General features: G+C 34.3%; 1 protein-coding gene across 3 annotated transcripts in view; it reads left to right on the forward strand.

The window, feature by feature from the left end:
* Positions 1–317: 317 nt before the first annotated feature.
* The window catches only part of LOC111063237 (serine/arginine repetitive matrix protein 1), a 44,079-nt gene continuing 24,324 nt past the window's right edge, over positions 318–20,072 (forward strand). The window contains exons 1-6 of one of the 3 annotated variants that reach the window (XM_039433100.1): positions 318–545; positions 4,129–5,994; positions 9,529–9,655; positions 10,334–10,407; positions 12,546–12,725; positions 14,772–15,932. In XM_039433100.1, coding sequence (XP_039289034.1) covers positions 4,178–5,994; positions 9,529–9,655; positions 10,334–10,407; positions 12,546–12,725; positions 14,772–15,003 — 2,430 coding nt within the window. In that variant the 5' untranslated portion in view covers positions 318–545; positions 4,129–4,177 and the 3' untranslated portion in view covers positions 15,004–15,932. Of the gene's footprint in view, positions 546–4,128; positions 5,995–9,528; positions 9,656–10,333; positions 10,408–12,545; positions 12,726–14,771; positions 15,933–20,072 lie in introns of those variants that run through there. The other 2 variants (XM_039433101.1, XM_039433099.1) reach the window with 2 other exon arrangements.

Consider the following 20,072-nt stretch of genomic DNA (forward strand, 5'->3'; position numbering starts at 1 on the left):
GTAAAAAGTTTATTTTTAGCCTTTGCACAGCCTTAATGTGTGATTCCAGGTATAGTATGTGATTCTCATACGGCAATTTATATAGAAATTCTTTCATTTATTCAAAAATAAATTTTAAAAATCAATTATACGTCTTGTCTACTCAAGTATTTTGTTGGAAACTTATTATGCTTATGCTTGAGTTCAATCAATACAGTATTAGCAATTTCAAAATTTAGTGGCTAATCGCGCGTGTAAATTCAATTGGTTTATCCAAGTGGAATTGTGGAACGAACGTGTCGTCGTCTCGTCACGTTCCGTGTTCCACAATTCAAGCAACTCTATCCATCCAACTATTATCGATTAAACAATATAACGATTTGTCCAGCTCCAATCTACAAATACGAATAATACTTTATTTTAAAAGTGAATGTAAACTTCAAAGTTAGAATTCATACAGTATTGGGATTTTATGTTTGTTCAGCATAAAAATAATTAACATAGTTCTTATAGACTGAATATGTTTGGTTGAATCAAAACTTGAATACTAGTGGTCCTATTGACAGGTAAGACTATCCTACTAGACTATTAACTGCAATCGTTATTGTAATAGGCCTATTATCTATTCATTTTTGCATTTGTTATTGATATTACGGCACAATTGTATCTCAACTATTTTGAAGATATCTTTTAGGCTTAGGCAATATAACTATTGTTGACATAACCTAAGTTCCGCTTCAGAAATTCAAACTGTTTATTTTTAATGTTTTAATTGTCTTTTTGATAAAATCCATGGTAGCGAATACTATTTTTTTCCTCTCTTACATTTAAAAAAATATTTAATAACTTCAAAAATGGACATATTGTGCCGTAATTAGTCACTTTTACACTACGATACTTCCAGAAACAATGCTATTAATAGATGATGGTCCTTTTTATACTTGTTCCATAACTAAAATACAATCCTAAAGGGGCTTTTATAAGGGCCAAACCACCCACCCCCAAGCTTTTGGATGCACCCCCTCCCCATGTACGTATTAAAAAACAAATGTGTCAGTAGTCAACATAACTTTTTTCAGAACCCCCCCCCCCCATAGCATTTGATTTGGCTTCATTTCAATAAATAAATGTAATGAATAATAGCCCATCACTGATACAATCTGATTGGCTGTGATAATATGTTAGACTCAGCTTATAAGGTTACCGTAAAATGCGTAATTCAAGTTTGTGAATTATGTAAGCTTTAAGAATGTTTTCATGTCAACCATGTAATACCCCGTAGCAGACTAACAGGGACTCGAAGGAGCTTCCACATAGCGGCTCTTAAATTGTTCAATCAGCTCCCCTGAAGGATTATGCTGAAAAAACTATTTTCAAACGCACAATAAAGGAGCGACTTGTAGAGCGGCCCATCTATTCGCTGACGGAACTGGAGGATGATGAGCCTTTATTCCCCAACGATGACCATGGCCTCACCAGAATCTCAGGGAACGTACTCCTCGTCTTCCTTGACACAGTCTGTTTGGTCATCCCAGCCAGCAACGAAGGATTCAAGTATCAAGTAACCATGTATATAATGAGGATATATATTTAAAATCCAAGTAGGACTGATAAGTAAAAGAAAATTTGATTGATAATTGAAAAACTTTTACCGATTACCTATCCAGATTTTTCAGATTAGGTACTTTTTATACTGTTTACCGTACTTGGTATTAGATTGAATTGTATACAATATTCTGAGAATAGGTTTGAGATAGCATACAGCTATGTGCGCATCAATGGAACATGTCAAATATCTGAGAAAAAATGGCATCTTGCTGTAGAATAAGAAAAATTCTCATGTCTATAAATTTATCAATTTCGCATTACAAATTTGTAGAAAATTTAACGTACATTTGTTAATCATCTTTCAACAAACAATATCTTTTGATGCCATATTAGGCTTATAATAAATTTTATTTAGGCTCTAATAAAATGGGTATTTAAGATTTGTTTTTTCTTTTTTCAATTTTAATATGAAAGATACTCTTTGAAGTCGAAAATTATCGAAATAATGATCATGGCCATAAATCAATTGAACTTCATGACGAATAATTGCGTTATTATTGCTATTGCTTATTTTTACAGTAGGCCTATTGTTGAATTTGGTAATAAACGGTCGCAACCATGTAAATTTATCATATTATTTTATTCTTATATTTACGTAACAAGAGTACCTACACAGAATGCAGTACCATCAACAATAGGGGTAAAAGAAAAGGAGATTACACACAGTAGACGGTCACGGTACACGCTTGACAGTTAATGCCCTGTGATAATTAATTAATCAGACACTTAATGCACTGATTTGATATTAGGAATACCACACAAGTTAGAATAAACTCAACATGTTTTGGCAAACATCAAATTATCTTAACAGCATTTTATTATTATTTGAGCATTTCTGTTTGGATATGGTTGAAAAATGTATTGATAAATGTAAAACGTTTTTTAAAATATTTAAAAGGAAATATAATTGTAATGTACTTTCTTAATTTTTATAAACATATTGTTGAGCTGTTAAGTCGAGTTCAGTCTCTATCTTCAATAATATATCTTTGAATGATTCGACTCCTATAAAGTTTTATTATCAAATATGAGATTATGTCATCACATTCTTATAGTGTAGTATGTGAATATTATTATATAAAATCCATTTGGATGAAGACAATAGCTTATTACGAGCACCACGCAAGACAGATCATACAGAGAGCCCGAGACGACATAACCTTTTTCATCCACTCACCCACAGTTCGCAGGCTGCCAACATAACAATTCTTAGTTGCAATCTTCTCTTAATAACGGTAGAGATTATTATGATCCACGAGAGGTTATTCTTTTTATTATAGATTCATCATCATCATAGGCACTATAGCCCATGTAGAGCCTTAGCCTTCACAATCACATCCTTCCATCCCTCTCGACATTCTGCTGTTCTTCTCTATCTTCTTACACCCAGTCTTCGCAAATCCTCCTTAACATCGTCAAACCACCGCTTTCTTGGTCTTCCTTGTATTCTTCGTCCTCCGGGTTTGCCTTTCAGCACTATTTTTGGCACCCTCCCTTCTGGCATTCTGTGCACATGATCAGCCCATCTCAACCTTATACTTCTCACAACAGATAAAATACTGGTCTTCTCAAATAATCTTCCTAGTTCCTCGTTTGTTTTTATCCTCCATATTTTATTTTCTTGATTGCTACAAAAATTCTTCTTAAAATCTTTCTTTCCCATCTTTGTAGCAGACCTTCTTCTCTTCTAGTTAATGTCCAAGCTTCGGCCCATATGTCACTATTGGTCTTAAAACTGTTGTGTAAATTTTTTTTACACATTCTCGGACTTGAAGATATTCTGCAGGGCGAAATAGGCCCTATTTCCGGACATTATCCTAGCATCCACTTCTTCTTCCTCTTCTGTTTATTAGGGTGCCTAAATACTTGAATGATTTCACTTTCTCAAAGGTTCTACCTGATAACTGTATCTGTGCTCCATCATTCACTGGCCTCCTGGACATAACCATTACTTGGTTTTCTGCATATTAATTTCCAGGTCTACTTCTCTTGCCTCATATTCCAGCTTTTCATAGCTTTTTATCTCTGTCAGTTCCTTCCTATTTCTTGCTAGTATGGTCACGTCATCTGCATAAGCCATTATTTGGCACATCCGGTTGAAGAGTGTGCCTTCCTTTCTGATATAGGAAGGTGCCTTCCATCACCTTTCTGATAATATTTTCCAGTACTGCATTGAATAACATGGTTGACAGCACATCTCCTTGCCTCAGTCCCCTTCTTACCTCAAAATCCTCTGTTACACTTCCATCAATCTAGACCACAGCTCTGTTTCCTCTCATTGTCATACTTATGAGACGGATCAGCTTTGTTGGGAAATTTAACTCCCTAAGTGCCTCATACACATTCACCCTACTGATAGTATCAAATGCCTGTTGGAAATCAATATATATCTGTTGCACGTTGACATCAAACTCATAACATTTCTCCAAAATCTGCCTGATTGTGAAGATATGGTCGACCGTTGATCTTCCTGGCCGGTAACCACATTTTTAACCAAATTTATTAAGGTTTAGTACATTTTGTTTTCCTATTTTGTTTCAGGATCTAAATTCAACGTTATTCAGGATTAGAGGAGACGTTACGTTACACCATGAGTCAACCCAACAGTTTTTTTATGCGAAGAGGCGATTACCTCAACGATAGAGAAAGTGACAGAAATTTTGATTCACAATTTTACAACCACAGGCAAAATAGCTATCAAAATGAATATCAAGACGCATCATCATCAGATGCGGGAAGAAACTCAGATAGAACTTATACAGCAGAAGATAGAGGTTATAAGAGTTCTCTTAAAATGAATGAAAATCGCTTTAATAACAGTAGAGATGGTCCTTATCGAAGTACTGATAGGAGTTATCAAGTTCCATATCACAGGAAGTATCCTCCTTCAAGAAATGATTTCAATTCAGAGTATCAGCCAAAATATCAACAGTATTCACCCAAAAATCAATTTCGCTCAGATTCTCAACCAGAAACTCCACCTCGTTCCTCTAGAAATCAATTCTGCCCAGATAATCCACCCCATTTATCAAGAAATCAATTTCAACCAGACTTTACTGCATACAGTTCATCAAATCCCTCAAAGAATCTAAGTCGCCCAGAGTTTCCAACAGAATGTCAACCTTATCCTCCAAGTAATCAATATCGCCAACAGTTCCCAACAGAAAGTTCATCAAATCTTCCAAGTGATAGATATCGCCAACAGTTGCCAACAGAAAGTTCATCAAATCTTCCAAGTGATCGATATCGCCAACACTCCCCAACAAGAAGTTCATCAAATCCTTCAAGTAATCGATTCAGCCAACAGTTCCAACCAGAAAGTTCATCAAATCCTTCAAGTAATCGATTCAGCCAGCAGTCCCCAACAGGAAGTTCATCAAATACTTCAAGTAATCGATATCGCCAACAGTCCCCAACAAGAAGTTCATCAAATCTTCCAAGTGATCGATATCGCCAACACTCCCCAACAAGAAGTTCATCAAATCCTTCAAGTAATCGATTCAGCCAACAGTTCCCAACAGAAAGTTCATCAAATCTTTTAAGTGATCGATATCGCCAACAGTCCCCAACAAGAAGTTCATCAAATCCTTCAAGTAATCGATTCAGCCAACATTTCCCACCAGAAAGTTCATCAAATCTTCCAAGTGATCGATATCGCCAACAGTTTTCAGCAGAAAGTCAACCTTGTCGTCCCGAAAATCAATGTGACTCAAATTCTCTGGCAAAAAATCCATCTTATCCCCCAAGAAATCAATTTTGCTCGGAGTTTCCAACAGAGAGTTCACCAAATCCCATAAGAAACAAATTCTATACACAAGATCAACACCAGTCATATAGGAATGAGAAGTTTGAACCCCAAGAACCTAATTGGCATCATCCCAATGTGGGTGAGTTTGAAAGAATGGTTTCATTCAAATGCAACCAGAAAAATCAACAACAATCACCTCTTGATAGAATTCCAGCCTTATCCAGTCAAAATCCACTCAACAGCTACAACAATGAATCAATAAATGCAGCCTCAAGCAAAAACGGCTCTAACGTTGGAAATAAGTTTCAGTCCCTGAAACAGGGACTTGATAGAATTAAAAATACTCCATATTCAAAAAATGTCAAACAAGTCAAAGAAAAGAATAATATGAAACAACAAGTCATTTCTCCAGAAGAATCCAAACATGCTGATGAGTTTAGATTGATAGAGCATATAATCCCTGTCGAGAAAGAATATTCTGAAATCACAATTGATGATATTAAGAACAGGGAAGGACCGGTTGGTGATATTGTTATAATGAACAATAAACATAAGGATAAAACGTATTTTAAAATCTTGAAAGAAACTGCTGAAACCTGGAATATGCTCTTCTATCTCAATTCTGAACAGTGCGTGTCTGCCGAGGGAAAAATATCCTGGTGAGTTTATTGTCATCCAACTTCAATTAATTTATCTTGATTGTGATGAAATTATTTTTGATAATCGACAATAATTTTCTCACTTAGCTCCAGTAAAACTATTCATCTATTGAATTACAGTTAACAACAGTATATATTTTTATTATAGAATTATCAGCTGGTTACTGAGCCTACGTCGACGTAAAAATCACAAAAATTTCAATTCCTTTTTTCTTCAATCACACTCCTTATGCCCGGTTCACAAAGCTCGGTCAAGATTTTTGAACATGGTCAAGCCTGGTGCTATTTATAGGTGTGTACTCGAATCATCGATAGTAACCATCGCCATAGAATCATGCACCAGTTCATTTGTTGTAAAGACCATATTTATATAGTCTTTATATGGTCTATATGGACTATGGTCTTTATATAATAAAGACCATATTGTTGTGTTTATTTGACCATATTCAGTCTTGACCGAGCTTGGTGAAACCGCACATTACTGTTTGAAGATTCAATAAAGGTTGACCATTATCATATACTGTAATACAAAATTAAGTGCCGGTTAAATTTTAATCGTGATTAATTCCACATGAACCAATCAGAGAAGCCGCCCAAAGGCTATCAAAAAGGCCTTCTCTGATTGGTTCTCGTAAAATTAATCACGGTTAAAATTTAACCGGCTTTTGTACAACCGGGTCTTAATCTTTTAAAATTTCCAACAAGTCTTATCTGTCAAAAATTTTTTTATAGTCGAGGGTATTCAATGATGCTCCAATTGAATCTACATTAAATTCATTCAATCAATTTTTTTCAAACATTTGCGACACATTGAAGTTAAGTACAGACATGGAAACTGCTTTTGAGTACTGTAATAGACAACAAAAAACAAACAGCATTTTAGTTTCATTTGCTCAGGTGACGGAACATGAGATAATTACCCTAATAAAGAAAATGAAAGCATCCAGAGCACCTGGCTGGGATGATTTTCCTCCTTTCCTTTTAAAAAAATGTGCTATTCAAATGATTAAACCTTTAACTTTTCTAATTAATCAATCTTTTAAGCATGGTGTGTTCCCTGACATTTTAAAATACAGTAATGTGTTACCCTTTCTTAAAAAAGGAGATCCCAATGATCTGAGTAATTATAGACCAGTTGCAATACTGTCTGTGTTCTCAAAGATATATGAGATGGCGGTTGTGTCTAGGTGACTGCTCATTTAGAGAATAATGGATTATTGGTTGAAGACCAGTTTGGATTTCGTAAAAAGAAGGACATTTCTGGAGCAATCTATGATTTTGTCAAATATATGTCACTTGCAATTGATCGGTCGCAGCATGCTGCTGGCATATTCTGCGATCTTTCAAAAGCTTTTGACTGTGTAAATCATGAAATCCTGCTGGAAAAATTGAGCTTTTATGGAATAGCAGGCACAGCTCTAAGTTGGCTCCGCTCCTATCTTTCCGACAGGAAGCAATGTGTGAGAGATCCATCTTCTGCAAAATTTTCTTCATTTACCAGGGTCCCAAATGGAGTACCACAAGGATCTGTCCTCGGACCTTTGCTCTTTTTGTTGTACATTAATGATTTACCCAAGGCAACAACCAATTCAAAGTTAATTATGTATGCGGATGACACAACTTGTATAGCATCAAACGCTGATCAGATCACATTGGTAACTCAATTAAAGAATACACTTATAGAAATCAACGAGTGGTTTAAAGTGAATGGACTTTCCTTAAATTGCAGTAAAACACACCTTATACAATTTCGTTCCATACGCAATCAAACGAGGATAGACGAGACTCACCTTCCAACCATTAGAAATAGCTTAATACTCTCCTCCTCAACTAAATTCTTGGGACTTGTAATCGACCAGAATTTTTCCTGGAAGGAGCACATTAAGAGCTTAATGAAAAAATTGAATCAGGCCTATTTTGTAATTTCAACTCTTCCAACTCACTCGACAGAAACACATTATTGACTGTCTATTATGCATATGTTTACTCCCACTTGAGCTACGGCACAATATTTTGGGGTAACTCTGTAGACAGCCGAAGAATCTTCATCATGCAGAAAAAGATATTGAGAGTTATCTGTAGACTGAGATCAAGGGACTCATGTAAAGCATTTTTCAAAGACCTTAACATACTCACACTTCCTTCCATTTACATTTACCAGCTAGTAGTTTTTGTTAAAGTAAATATCAATAAGTTCCAATTTTGTACAGATAATCATAAATATAATACTCGAAATAGAAATATATTGCATTTCCAATCCATAGAAATGTAGCTTTTGAAAAAACTCCATTTTATTCAGGAATGAGACTCTATAATAGGCTGCCAACAGACATTCGAAACATTGAATCAGTCATTTTATTCAAACAGGCAGTCAAAAAAATGTTATTAGAGAGAAGCCTATACGCAATCTCAGAATTTTATTCACAAGAAAATTGATTTTTTTTATATATATGATATATATCATTACCATCCTTAAAGATACTTGACACTTGATACCTGAATAAATATTTTATTATTTTGATTGTATGTATTATAGTATTAGGATTAGTATTAGTACTGACAAGTTACCTGTCAAATGGGATTATTCCCAAAATTGATGTAATGTAATGATTATTAATAAATAAATAAATAAATAATAGTATTAGAGATATCCGCTCTTGAAGGTGTGACATTAAAAAATACTTGCTTCTAATTAATAAAATTAGTAGAATTGATGGTGATGTTGTGAAATCTCCATAATAAGAAAACAAGGATATTGTCAAATTTCACTTAAAAATTTATTAAAAACTCTAAAACAGTACCATGGTTTTACGTTTAGTGCAACTGATGATGCGATGGTAAACGTGAAACCATGGTACTGTTTTAAAGTTTTTAATAATTTTTTAGTGAAATTTGACAATATCCTTGTTTTCTTATTATTGCTTCTAATTGTTTGTTCTTTCTGACCTAATAAAATTTCAACTATTGATGAAAAAAGAACTGCACTGATTTTATTCATTTTTATTGACAATCACAAATCATTATATTTACAATAATGTGATTGGGAGAAGACAACAGGCATTGCCCAAAACTAGTCTTTCTCCCAAATTTTGAAGAATAAAGTTTCGAAAAAAGAATGAGGTTTAGATAGAGCATTAAAATTCTCTTCAATTCCATGCATAATTTGAAAACTCCATGCATTTTCCTCATATTTTCATAAATAATTTGATATATTATGTTCAATGAAATTCGAAAGCGCTCCAGATAAAGATAAAGTGATGCAATGGGGATATAGATAAATAAAGTCAATGCATGGAGTAAACAAATTGTTCTTGAAAATAAGTGATTGCATATCAGTAATGAAATGTAACATTGAAAAATATTGCGGTACCTATATTGTTTGAACATTATGAAAATTCAAATCCCCAATTTTGTAAGTAGCCTACTGTATTAATATATTCGCAGTAGAAGAAATAAGTAGGTCTTCCTAATTAATTCAATTGTGTACTTCCATAGCTATTGTTCTATAGTTTTTTGAATGATTATTTTTTCTAGGATTGCAACTGTTCTATTTAATGATGTGGAGCTGTCGAAAGCACAAGGCGAAAATAAAGGAGAGGTTAGAACGGCAGCTGGTGCTCGTGCCCTATGGAAACTATATCAGTGGTATTTCACTGTCGAGGTAACTTCATTTACTTTTACAAAGATTTTCATAAATGAGCAATTTGATGTCCATAGCCGCTACTCAGGATTTGGCTCCTTCCAAGCGTCCATTAGCGTTTCATATCACTATTTTTAGTGAGTTCAAAATGATTGAATGCAGTCATAAAAAAGGGTTTTCGTTTGTAGCCTACGTAAATGCCAGCGTCGACCACGACAGAGTCAGGATCTCAGATTGTGCAGATTTCACTTTGTCTAAATAACCTAAAAGATTATGTTCAATTATGTTTTAATGGGAGAGGTTGAGTTTATTCTATTCTATACTTTTAAATGGCAATATGTTGATATTATTAGAAATGTTTGAATAATAAACACAAACAATGAAAAGTTATTTGATCAGCTGTTTTATCATACTTGAAATTTGGACAATATGAATGTCAACAATGCGTGTCGCCGTCGACTGCGGAAATTTACGCACAAACGAAAATGCACCTATACCTGTATTGGAATTCCTATCATATATTTCGAGTGCAGATCAGTAGTTGCTCATAGCCAATAGACGATGGTCTCTTCCAAGCGCTCGTCACTTATTTATAACCTTAGGATAAGACTGTTTACAATTTGAGTCTAATCAATCATCTCCAAGATCTTTATAAATTCATCAAAGCTCATGAATAATAATTGTTCTGTTCTTTTACAGAAAGATGAAGCAAAAAAGACCCGGACACATGACATTTTGAAAGGGGACTCGGGTCTTAATGATTTTCATATCGTGTAAGATTATTTTTTCATCTATAAAAATAGTTCTGTATTATTTGGAGAAATGATGATTAAGAATTATTATTTCTTGCCATGTACGTTAACAACTTATCACTGGCTAAATTATTGAAATTTACTTCCTGGGCTCACTATGACTCTACTCATACAATTCTTTGGCTAAATTAGAAATTTGAGGAAGTTTCAATTTATACAATTTGGCAACGCTGTCATTTTTCCGAATGGAGGACCAAGTTTCAACTTATATCATACTGACTATAGTCTTACCTTTCGCTCTGACAACACTGAGAAATAACCTCAAATTGACAACTCCATTCATTCTCAATTTCCAAATTTCGAAAGGTAAGCCTTGGAATATTTATTCAGGCAATAAATATCGAAAAACTTTTAGCTCTATTGTTATCATACTAATGAAGTGAAGATGCCTTGAACGGGAGTTCGTGGCTTCTAAAACTACCAAAGACAAACTTTGTGAGGTGTTTCCCTACATCAAAATAAAGAAAAAGTTCCATTAATATGGGCCCTAAAATGTTTTGTTAACGAGTTGATTTATGACGAAAGATTTCACATTTTCTTCAAATTTTTAATTTTATATTTTTGTGGCGGCCTCATGGTACTTGAGTGAATTCTTATGTAAAATTAGTTGAGAAATCCAATGAAAACAGTTGAAAGTGTGTAACTTTGATGGTTATTGAGAAAATGGGAAACATTTAAAAAAAAAAAGTTTAACTTCAAAGGGATAGAAATAGGATACGTTATTGTTGGCCGATATTTTAATTTGGGTTATATTGTAGAGAGTTTAATTCTGAAGAAAAATTATATGCTATTTTTCATCTAAAATGCACCCGAACCTCACAAATCAGGATTTGAAAAAGATGAAAAAAGGATTAAAAAAAATTGCTGTTTGTTTCTAAATCCTGATTTGTGTGCGTTTTAGATGAATAAACTACTGAACATGAGTTATTTAGAATGTAATTCTCTACAATATCACATGATGCAAAATACTGTTCAACAATAACGAATCCTATTTCTAACCCTTTGAAGTATATTCTTATAACCAGATCACTCATTTTAGTCTCAATAATTCATTTTCTATTTTCTACAATTTTCTCCTCACTTCCATATCGATTTATGTTTTCTTAATACTAAAGTACGTATAATCAATCATATTCATACTGAGATGTAGCAATTTTCATGATAAATATAATAAAATAAATATAATTATACTACATTTAATAAGTGAAGAATGACTCATAGTCCAAGGCCGGCCCGGTTGCACAGCAGTCGGATGAATTTTAATCGTGTTTAATTTCACGAGAACCAATCAGAGAAGGCTATTTTTCAAAATAGACTTCTCCGATTTTTCAAAATAGACTTCTCCGATTGGTTCTCGTGAAATTGAGCACGATTAAAATTCAGCCGACTGGTTGCCACAAGAACCAATCTCATGCTGGTTACACAGAAGCCAGTTGAATTTTAATCGTGATTAATTTTATGGTTGCACAGCAGTCGGATGAATTTTAATCGTGTTTAATTCACGAGAACCAATCAGAGAAGGCTATTTTTCAAAATAGACTTCTCCGATTTTTCAAAATAGACTTCTCCGATTGGTTCTCGTGAAATTGAGCACGATTAAAATTCAGCCGACTGGTTGCCACAAGAACCAATCTCATGCTGGTTACACAGAAGCCAGTTGAATTTTAATCGTGATTAATTTTATGGTTGCACAGCAGTCGGCTGAATTTTAATCGTGTTTAATTTCACGAGAACCAATCAGAGAAGGCTATTTTACAAAATAGACTTCTCCGATTGGTTCTCGTGGCAACCAGTCGGCTGAATTTTAATCGTGTTCAATTTCACGAGAACCAATCGGAGAAGTCTATTTTGAAAAATCGGAGAAGTCTATTTTGAAAAATAGCCTTCTCTGATTGGCTCTCGTGAAATTAAACACGATTAAAATTCAGCCGACTGCTGTGTAACCATAAAATTAATCACTATTAAAATTCAACTAGCTTCTGTGTAACCAGCACTTGAGTTATTTCAACCAGTAAAGAGTTATTTCTATTGCGAATGATGAATATGTAATAATCTTTGATATGACAACGATTTTAAACATGTAAAAACATATTTTTCAGTCCAAATCGAGCCAGCCAGATAGGAGTTGCAAGCGTTAAGGCTACTTTCCAGACGATAAAAAATAAAAATTTGAATCATTTGAGGAAGCAGATAGAAAGTTATGCAAACGATCAGACTTGTCTCGGATATCTGATACTTTCGGAAAATTTCAACGCTAGCACACGGAAAAGTTTGATAGAGTGAGTATTCTTATATAGATGGCCCTAAGGCCTCAGACTAGGTAAGTAATTTCAGTACTCTTTTCATATTCTTCCGTGAATTGGATCGGAACCTTATTAAAATTTGAATCTTTAGTGAAGTATACAGGTATGCCTCCCCATAAAACAAGTTTTATGTAAGTTTTGTAATATAAGAATTAAGTAAGTAAGTCCATGTAAGAATTGACTCCTCTAAACTCTTGTATATAAAGGCGTGAAAGAAAGGAGACGGGGCTGCGCTACCTGTGCACTGGGATATTGTTCCAAAAAGGTGCATCCTCTAACTCTCGACTAGAATACTTTATTGTCCTCTGACTCCGCTTCATTACTCTTTTAGTGACCATTAGTGGCCCCGTGTGGTTTATTTTAGCTGGTAGCACCAACTTATCTATTACTTTGCACCTTACTTACATCTGTTACTTGTATTTTCTACAATTATTGAATGTGAATCAGTGATCAAGTAGGCAACTTGTAATTATTGTATTATTCCCAATGGCTCATTTGATGAAGCTCAACTTGCTCACAAGCTGTATACGAACTAACTTGAGTTACATACAATACGATACTTATTGAACGTATCTCTTTTCTGTATAGGGCTACTTGTAATATAAATATAAAGAAAATAACAATCTCAGTACCCTTTTTTTGAAATATTTTATCACTACATGTTTCGGACATTTATGCCATTTTCAAGTGATATGAAGTAAATAAATCTAAATAAATAGATCTAGGCAGGTGCTTCATTGACAATGTCATGCGCAATGAATACTAACTGTTGTCTCGCTTCAACAAGGACAATCATTTAGCCTCTTCTCTGTCATTTGGATGTCATACTCACAGTCTCACTTACTTCATATCACTTGAAAATGGCATAAATGTCCGAAACATGTAGTGATAAAATATTTCAAAAAAAGGGTACTGAGATTGTTATTTTCTTTATATTTATTGAACGTATTTTATTTATGCGATTTTTGGCGTCCTTTCATATTCTATTAGATTGAACAAACTTGACAAACATATGAATACGTGTATTATGTGTATGTCAAGTCCCATTCAATCTCGTATAATTATAAAAAGTTGTTTTTCTCTCAACTTTAACAAAGATATTTTTTTTTGAAAATAAGAGACAATGTCAACCAGGGGTTGGGGTGACTTTGTCTCACTTTGAAAAATGTATGGAAAAAGTTAATTTTCAAGAGTTAGACAAAGTGAAACTAACTGTTAACCTTTAAAATGAATAACTACATTAAAAAAATGAAATCCACTTCAAAAAAGTGGAGCGTCGAGGAATGTTAGCTCTAGCTGCAGAATCAGCAAACGATGAATATTGAGAACTTATTAATTGTAAGCAAGGTGAATAATTATGATCTATTAGATAGAATTCATGATATTTATCATATTTTGAATTGTATTTGCATCATATCTTGCATAATATCACCATTTTTATACTGCTACAAAATCAACCCAAGTTTAACCTAAAAATGACCTTGTTGTATTTAACTAGTAACAGAACCCTAACCAGTTCAACTATGGATATACCAATTGAAATGTAATAAAAAGGCAAAAATAGAATGTACTCCGCCATATCATAAGTCTTTTAGAAATAAGTTTTCAGACAACAAAATCACAAGATGAAGCAAGCAGTTGAGTTTTATGTCGATAATTCAACCAATATATCGACAAGATATCGATTGCAGAACCTCGATAATGATCAGGGCTACGGATATCAATGGTAAACATCGATTTCGGATAACAGAGATCGGAGATAAACTTATTAGAATCTTTCTCCGCGAGGTGGGACAAAGTCACCCCGGGGTAGACAAAGTCACCCCGGTCGACGGTAATGTTTTTTTTTCTGTGTCTCCGAGTTTGGTTCCTTTCCAAATCAATTCATTATAGTCTGTCCAATTGGTAGCCTAATTCATCATTTTCGCTTTCATAGGCAAAAATATAATTTTTATAAGCCTTGAGGAACCTTGAACAAATCTTCAAACACTAACTGTATTAATATTTTCTCATTTGTTTCAGATATGCCAAGACATTTAAAAATCTGCAAACTCCTAAATTCAATTGGAACCAAAAAAGTCAGGTGGTAATAACTAAACTTGAAGATGTACCCGTTGGCTGGGCCCTTATAGAAAAGATTCTCGAAAAACGAGATCTGTACAAGAGCTCTGGCGAGTATCAATTATATTTTCCAGGAAAATTCCCTTTTCCAATACCCTACGCTTTTCCTGGAGTAGAATTTTTAACACCTTAATATGATGCAGGTTTAGTGGTGAATACACTATCTTAACAATGAAGCTATTGTAAACTATGGTTTGGACACTATTGCCGAAAAAATTTCGTAACAGAAACTCTGATACTGAGACAAATTATCTTAAGAGATAGAGATATAACCTCAATTTTGTGTAGGGATAAACTGTATATAGCAGTACTGTATTCCAAGACATTTTTGCTTATATTTGAAAATATTGTTTTAATATACATTATGTTCTATAAATAATGTAGCCTATTTATTCGATTTGTATAGTATTAGTCTCATTTATGAAATAAAAAATTGATCATTAGAATATTCAAAGTGAATTTTTATTTTGAAAAAGGTGAATCAATGAAGCTATTCTAAAACTATGGTTTAGAAGGGTTTGGACACTATTTCCGAATAAATTTCGTCACAGAAACTTTAATACTGAGACACATTTTCTTGAGAGAGAGATACGAGTGATACCTCAATTTTGTGTAGGTATAAATTGTATGTAGCAGTACAGTATTCAAATACATTTTTGAAAGGATTGTTTTAAAATACATTATGTCCAATGAATAATGTAGCCTATTTATTCAATTTTCATAGTATTAGTCTTATTAAATAATTATTTAAATAAAAATAAAATTTTTATTTATAAATTTTATCAAATAAAAAAATGATAGTTGAATGATTCAAAGTGAATTTTTTGGTAAATAATTCTTATCAACTTACCTTATCTTCACTTATATCCATAAGGTACCATATTTTGATTTATCGCATATAAATATAAAGCTATGCATCTCACAGACATGCCTATTCTTTACAAAATTTAAGCTTACATCCTACTATATTGATCTTGTAACTTTTTCTATATGTTTCATAGTCTCAGAGTTATCCGATCTTGAAGATGTGACATTTATGACAAAAAACATTTGCCGATTTGCCTCCAATTTTTTTGCCATATTTGCTCTTATAATTTTTTAAAAATCGATTAAAATAATCTATGCTGATCATGAGTTTATAAAGCATCAAATTATCTTCAATTTAATGCATAATTCACTTTTTCCCCACGACTATTGCAGCAGCTTTAGTGCTGAGTGTGAAATCTCCGGTATTACAAATTGACAAAATAAATTAATATGGAGGGAATGTTTTGAACACAATTTTCCATTTTGTTTTGTTGAGACCAGTTTGGTGGTAAACATATCGAAAGTCCACATTCCTTTACCCCTTGTACTAAAGGGATGAGGATGGTTTAAAAGTTGTATTTTTTCAATTTTTTGCTAACGCAGGCTTATATCTGGTGAAAAATGCGTTCAACTCACATGACAAAAATGATTTTTTATAAATTGTCTAGCCTACAATTTTTTGTCAGAGGAGTTTTGTTATTTCCAACATTTTTCCAGATATTCGCTTTTGAAAATATGAAATTGTTAAAATAACAGGTTTTTATCCATTTTTTCCGCTCTTTCAGGGCTTATAAGTCTTCAACAATAAATGCATCGTAGAAATGCATGCTTATCGTAGGGTTTTAGAGCATTAAATTATCTTTAATCTGATGTATTTTATTTCACTATTAAATATTTCATGTTTTCCTTTTATTGTTATAGCAGCATCAATGTGGGGATGAAATTTTCAATTTCACAACAATTGTCAATCACGGGAGTGATCCGTGGTCTAGTGGATAGAGTGCTTCCGTAGCAGCATAGAGATCCCGGGTTCAAACCCGGGCTCAATACCAAAAGTTTTTCAACCAGATCACTCCTGTGTTATCGGATTGGCATGTTAAATTGTCGGTCCCGGCTGAAGTATGACAGCCATTGACGGCTTAAATTATATATTTAGGCGGTGGGACCTTCCCGCAAGGGACTCCCCACCATCAAAAGCCATACGAATTTACTTTTTTTATTGACAATGAAATTCGAGGGGAATGTCTGGAACTCAATTTTTGGCCTTGTAGCTCAATTAGGACTAGGTAGCCTATAGTGAGGTCCACGTTATAATGGCAGTGTATAAAGATAGGAGAATAGCGATGCCAATTCTCTGCATTAATTAATTATATTTCTACACTGTCAAAAACATAATTGGCATCGTTGTGGACCTAGAAAAGTATAGTACCACCGGCTTTGTCGAATGGTAGAAAAGGATAGCAAAACCAAAGTTGATCAAATACTGTCATTATAACGTGGACCTCACTATAGGAGGTGAACATAGTAAAAGTTCACATATCTGGTCAGTCTGTAGAAGGTGTGGAACCGCTGAATTGAGAGAATATATTTCCTGAGCCTGGCATATATTTTTAGTTCTAGATACCCTTCCCAGTGTAGTCCATAAATTAAAGATTGAACTTAATATCAAAAGCATATGGGAGTGCCAAAAGTTTTCACAAAATATATTAAGCTCTCAAATTTTCATTACAATCAACCTTATTCCCAAACTCCCTTCCAATTCCAATATTCTAGGGCATTGTTCCTTGGTGAAAAAACAAATCTAAATATCATTCTCAAACTGTCCAAAAGTCTTCAGTTGTATTCACAGAGTGGGAAGGTTTCCTAATCTACTGAAGATTTCAAGAGCAATAGGCTACCTATTCACCAGAAAGTGACACCAGCATTTATATCAAATTTACGACCAATATCATTAGTGCCAATTATGTTCAAAGTCATTGATACAGAAATGAAAGTGCAACTGACAGAATTCCTGGAGGGGAGAAAAATCCTGGCAACATTTCAACACGGTTTCAGAAATGCCGTGCTTTGCTTAACCACAAGTGCATTGCTCACCCTGACCAGCAAAGACACAAAATGCCTTTGAGGGTGGTGCCCTGCGGCCCTTACAATATGTGACTGAGTAAGGCATTTGATTGCGTGCCACACAGTTTACTCATAAAAAAACTTGAAAAGTGTCATTGAAGAAACTGTGCTGAAAACAATTGCAAAATAGAATGCAAGTTATATCAACGAAGAGGGGAGCAACCTCAAGTATCAGGGGAATCGAGCATGTTGTTCCGCAGGGCTCAGTATTGGGATCCTTGCTCTTTATACTTATCATGCATGAATAACTTTACAGCAAACGAGGAAGCAGTGATTAATGCCGACTACACCACTATAACAGCTAGCTGGAGGTCCAACAAGGTGTGAGGCAATAAATGTGAGATCTGCAGAACTACTTTGTTTCACAAGCTGAATGAAGATAAAACAAACACCCTCATTTGTTCACTGAGATGATGGTGGTAAAACCTGAACCAGTCAAGCTGCTTGCAGCTTCTGGCTGAGATGGAATCACCATGTGCCTGAAGTGTGCTGGAAACTATGAAATCAATCAAATTATTTTATTGCTGTAACATTTTCTCAAAATGCTCAACAAAGTCGAAACATATAAAACAGATAAGTTAAAACAGTCATAAGATCACCGATTATGTATCACATAATTATTATCTAACAGTTCATTTTTATTGTATGGACATTTTTCAACAAGGAAAGTTTTTACTCTATTCTTAAAACATTTAGTCTCTAGACATTTTAAATTATCAGGTAAATTATTTAACAGTCTGATGCCATACTCAATAAAACCATTTAGTGTGTATATGAATAATTACATTGATTCACTCTAAGAGCAAACGCATTCCTAGTAAAATGATTATGAACAGTATTATTCAGGAATAAATGCCAAATTTCTTCTTTAACATAATAGAATATCTTCTTTATACATTAAACACTCAAAAGCATAGATAGCAGAGACAGTTAATATTTTCATTTGTTGGAATAGAGGTTTACAAGGGTAATATACCTGCTAAAATAGCTCAGATGGTGGTTGCATAGCCTACCACTCTTTCACAGCCACCCAATGTATGGGCTGATCCTGTGGAGACATGTATCAGCAGCAAAGAATGTGCTGCTCCTCCAAAAAGAGCACTTCATACCGTTACTTTTGCTGCAAGTAGGGACCACTATATGGACCTCTCTTGAAGGGTATATGAGGATCCTCACCATCTATACAGCCAGTGCGTGCTGTCTATCACACAACTGATGGACAAGCAGGAAGACTGGACTAGAAGAGGTGGAATCCACAGCCACAAAACTCGCCGAGCAGCTGACCTTGAGGCCTCCCATAATAGGTTATACAGCACTTACAACAGCTATCCATCATCAGCCACTCGGATATTCAACAAGTTGCCCAGTGAAGTGAGAAATTTACCACATGGTAGCTACATTGCAAAGCACAGTGAACACAGACTGAACGACAGGCCACTCTACTCATTTTCTGAGCTTGGGGATGAGCACCTTTTTTGAGGCAGTCACAGAGAAGAAAGGCATCATACAGATTCCTTCTACTTTGTGAGGCAGTTCTACTTCACGATTAAGAGCCAAAATGGCTACCAACCAACATTTCTTGTTTGTTACACTGTCTATCTGGATACCCGCAGTCTTCGACTATCACAACTAGCATCAAGAGAGTTGTAACAGTAATCAATTTCAAATTTTCAACACTTATTATTCGAACCATTTGGGGAAAACTTGTGGGCTTTAGCCGTCTCTATACAGTCTCTCGCTTTTCAATAATTCCTATAATACCTTGGAATTTAAAATAATAATTATTATTAGGGCTTCTGGCTCATTACTGTCAACCTAGATATATTTTAGGATCATTAATTTGTTTGATTGATGTCTGGTTTCTTAAAATGGCGATAAATGCTTAGAAAACTTATAGGTCCAGTTGTACAAAAGCCGGTTAAATTTTAATCTTGATTAATTTTATGAGAACCAATCAAAGAAGGTCTTTTGGAAAATACGGCTTCTCTGATTGATTCTCGTGAAATTAATCACGGTTAAGATTTAACCAGCACCAAGCAACAGATTTTTGTCATACTATAGAGTGCATAATAATATTACGAGGGTAGGCTGATAACTAATGCACACATGCTTGTAGAGCACAAACTAAATAAACTTCAGAAGTGCGCCTGGTGGCATGTAGAAGTACTATTTCTCCTCTACACGGCTGTGCAGTTTGAAGGCATTGTGCTCATCCAGTTTGGTTTGGTTAGTGAAAGTATGGTGTCATGTTTTGGTGTTATGTCAACGCGA

The sequence above is a fragment of the Nilaparvata lugens genome, chromosome 7, assembly GCF_014356525.2.
Source record: "Nilaparvata lugens isolate BPH chromosome 7, ASM1435652v1, whole genome shotgun sequence".
Classification (NCBI taxonomy): Eukaryota; Metazoa; Arthropoda; class Insecta; order Hemiptera; family Delphacidae; genus Nilaparvata; species Nilaparvata lugens.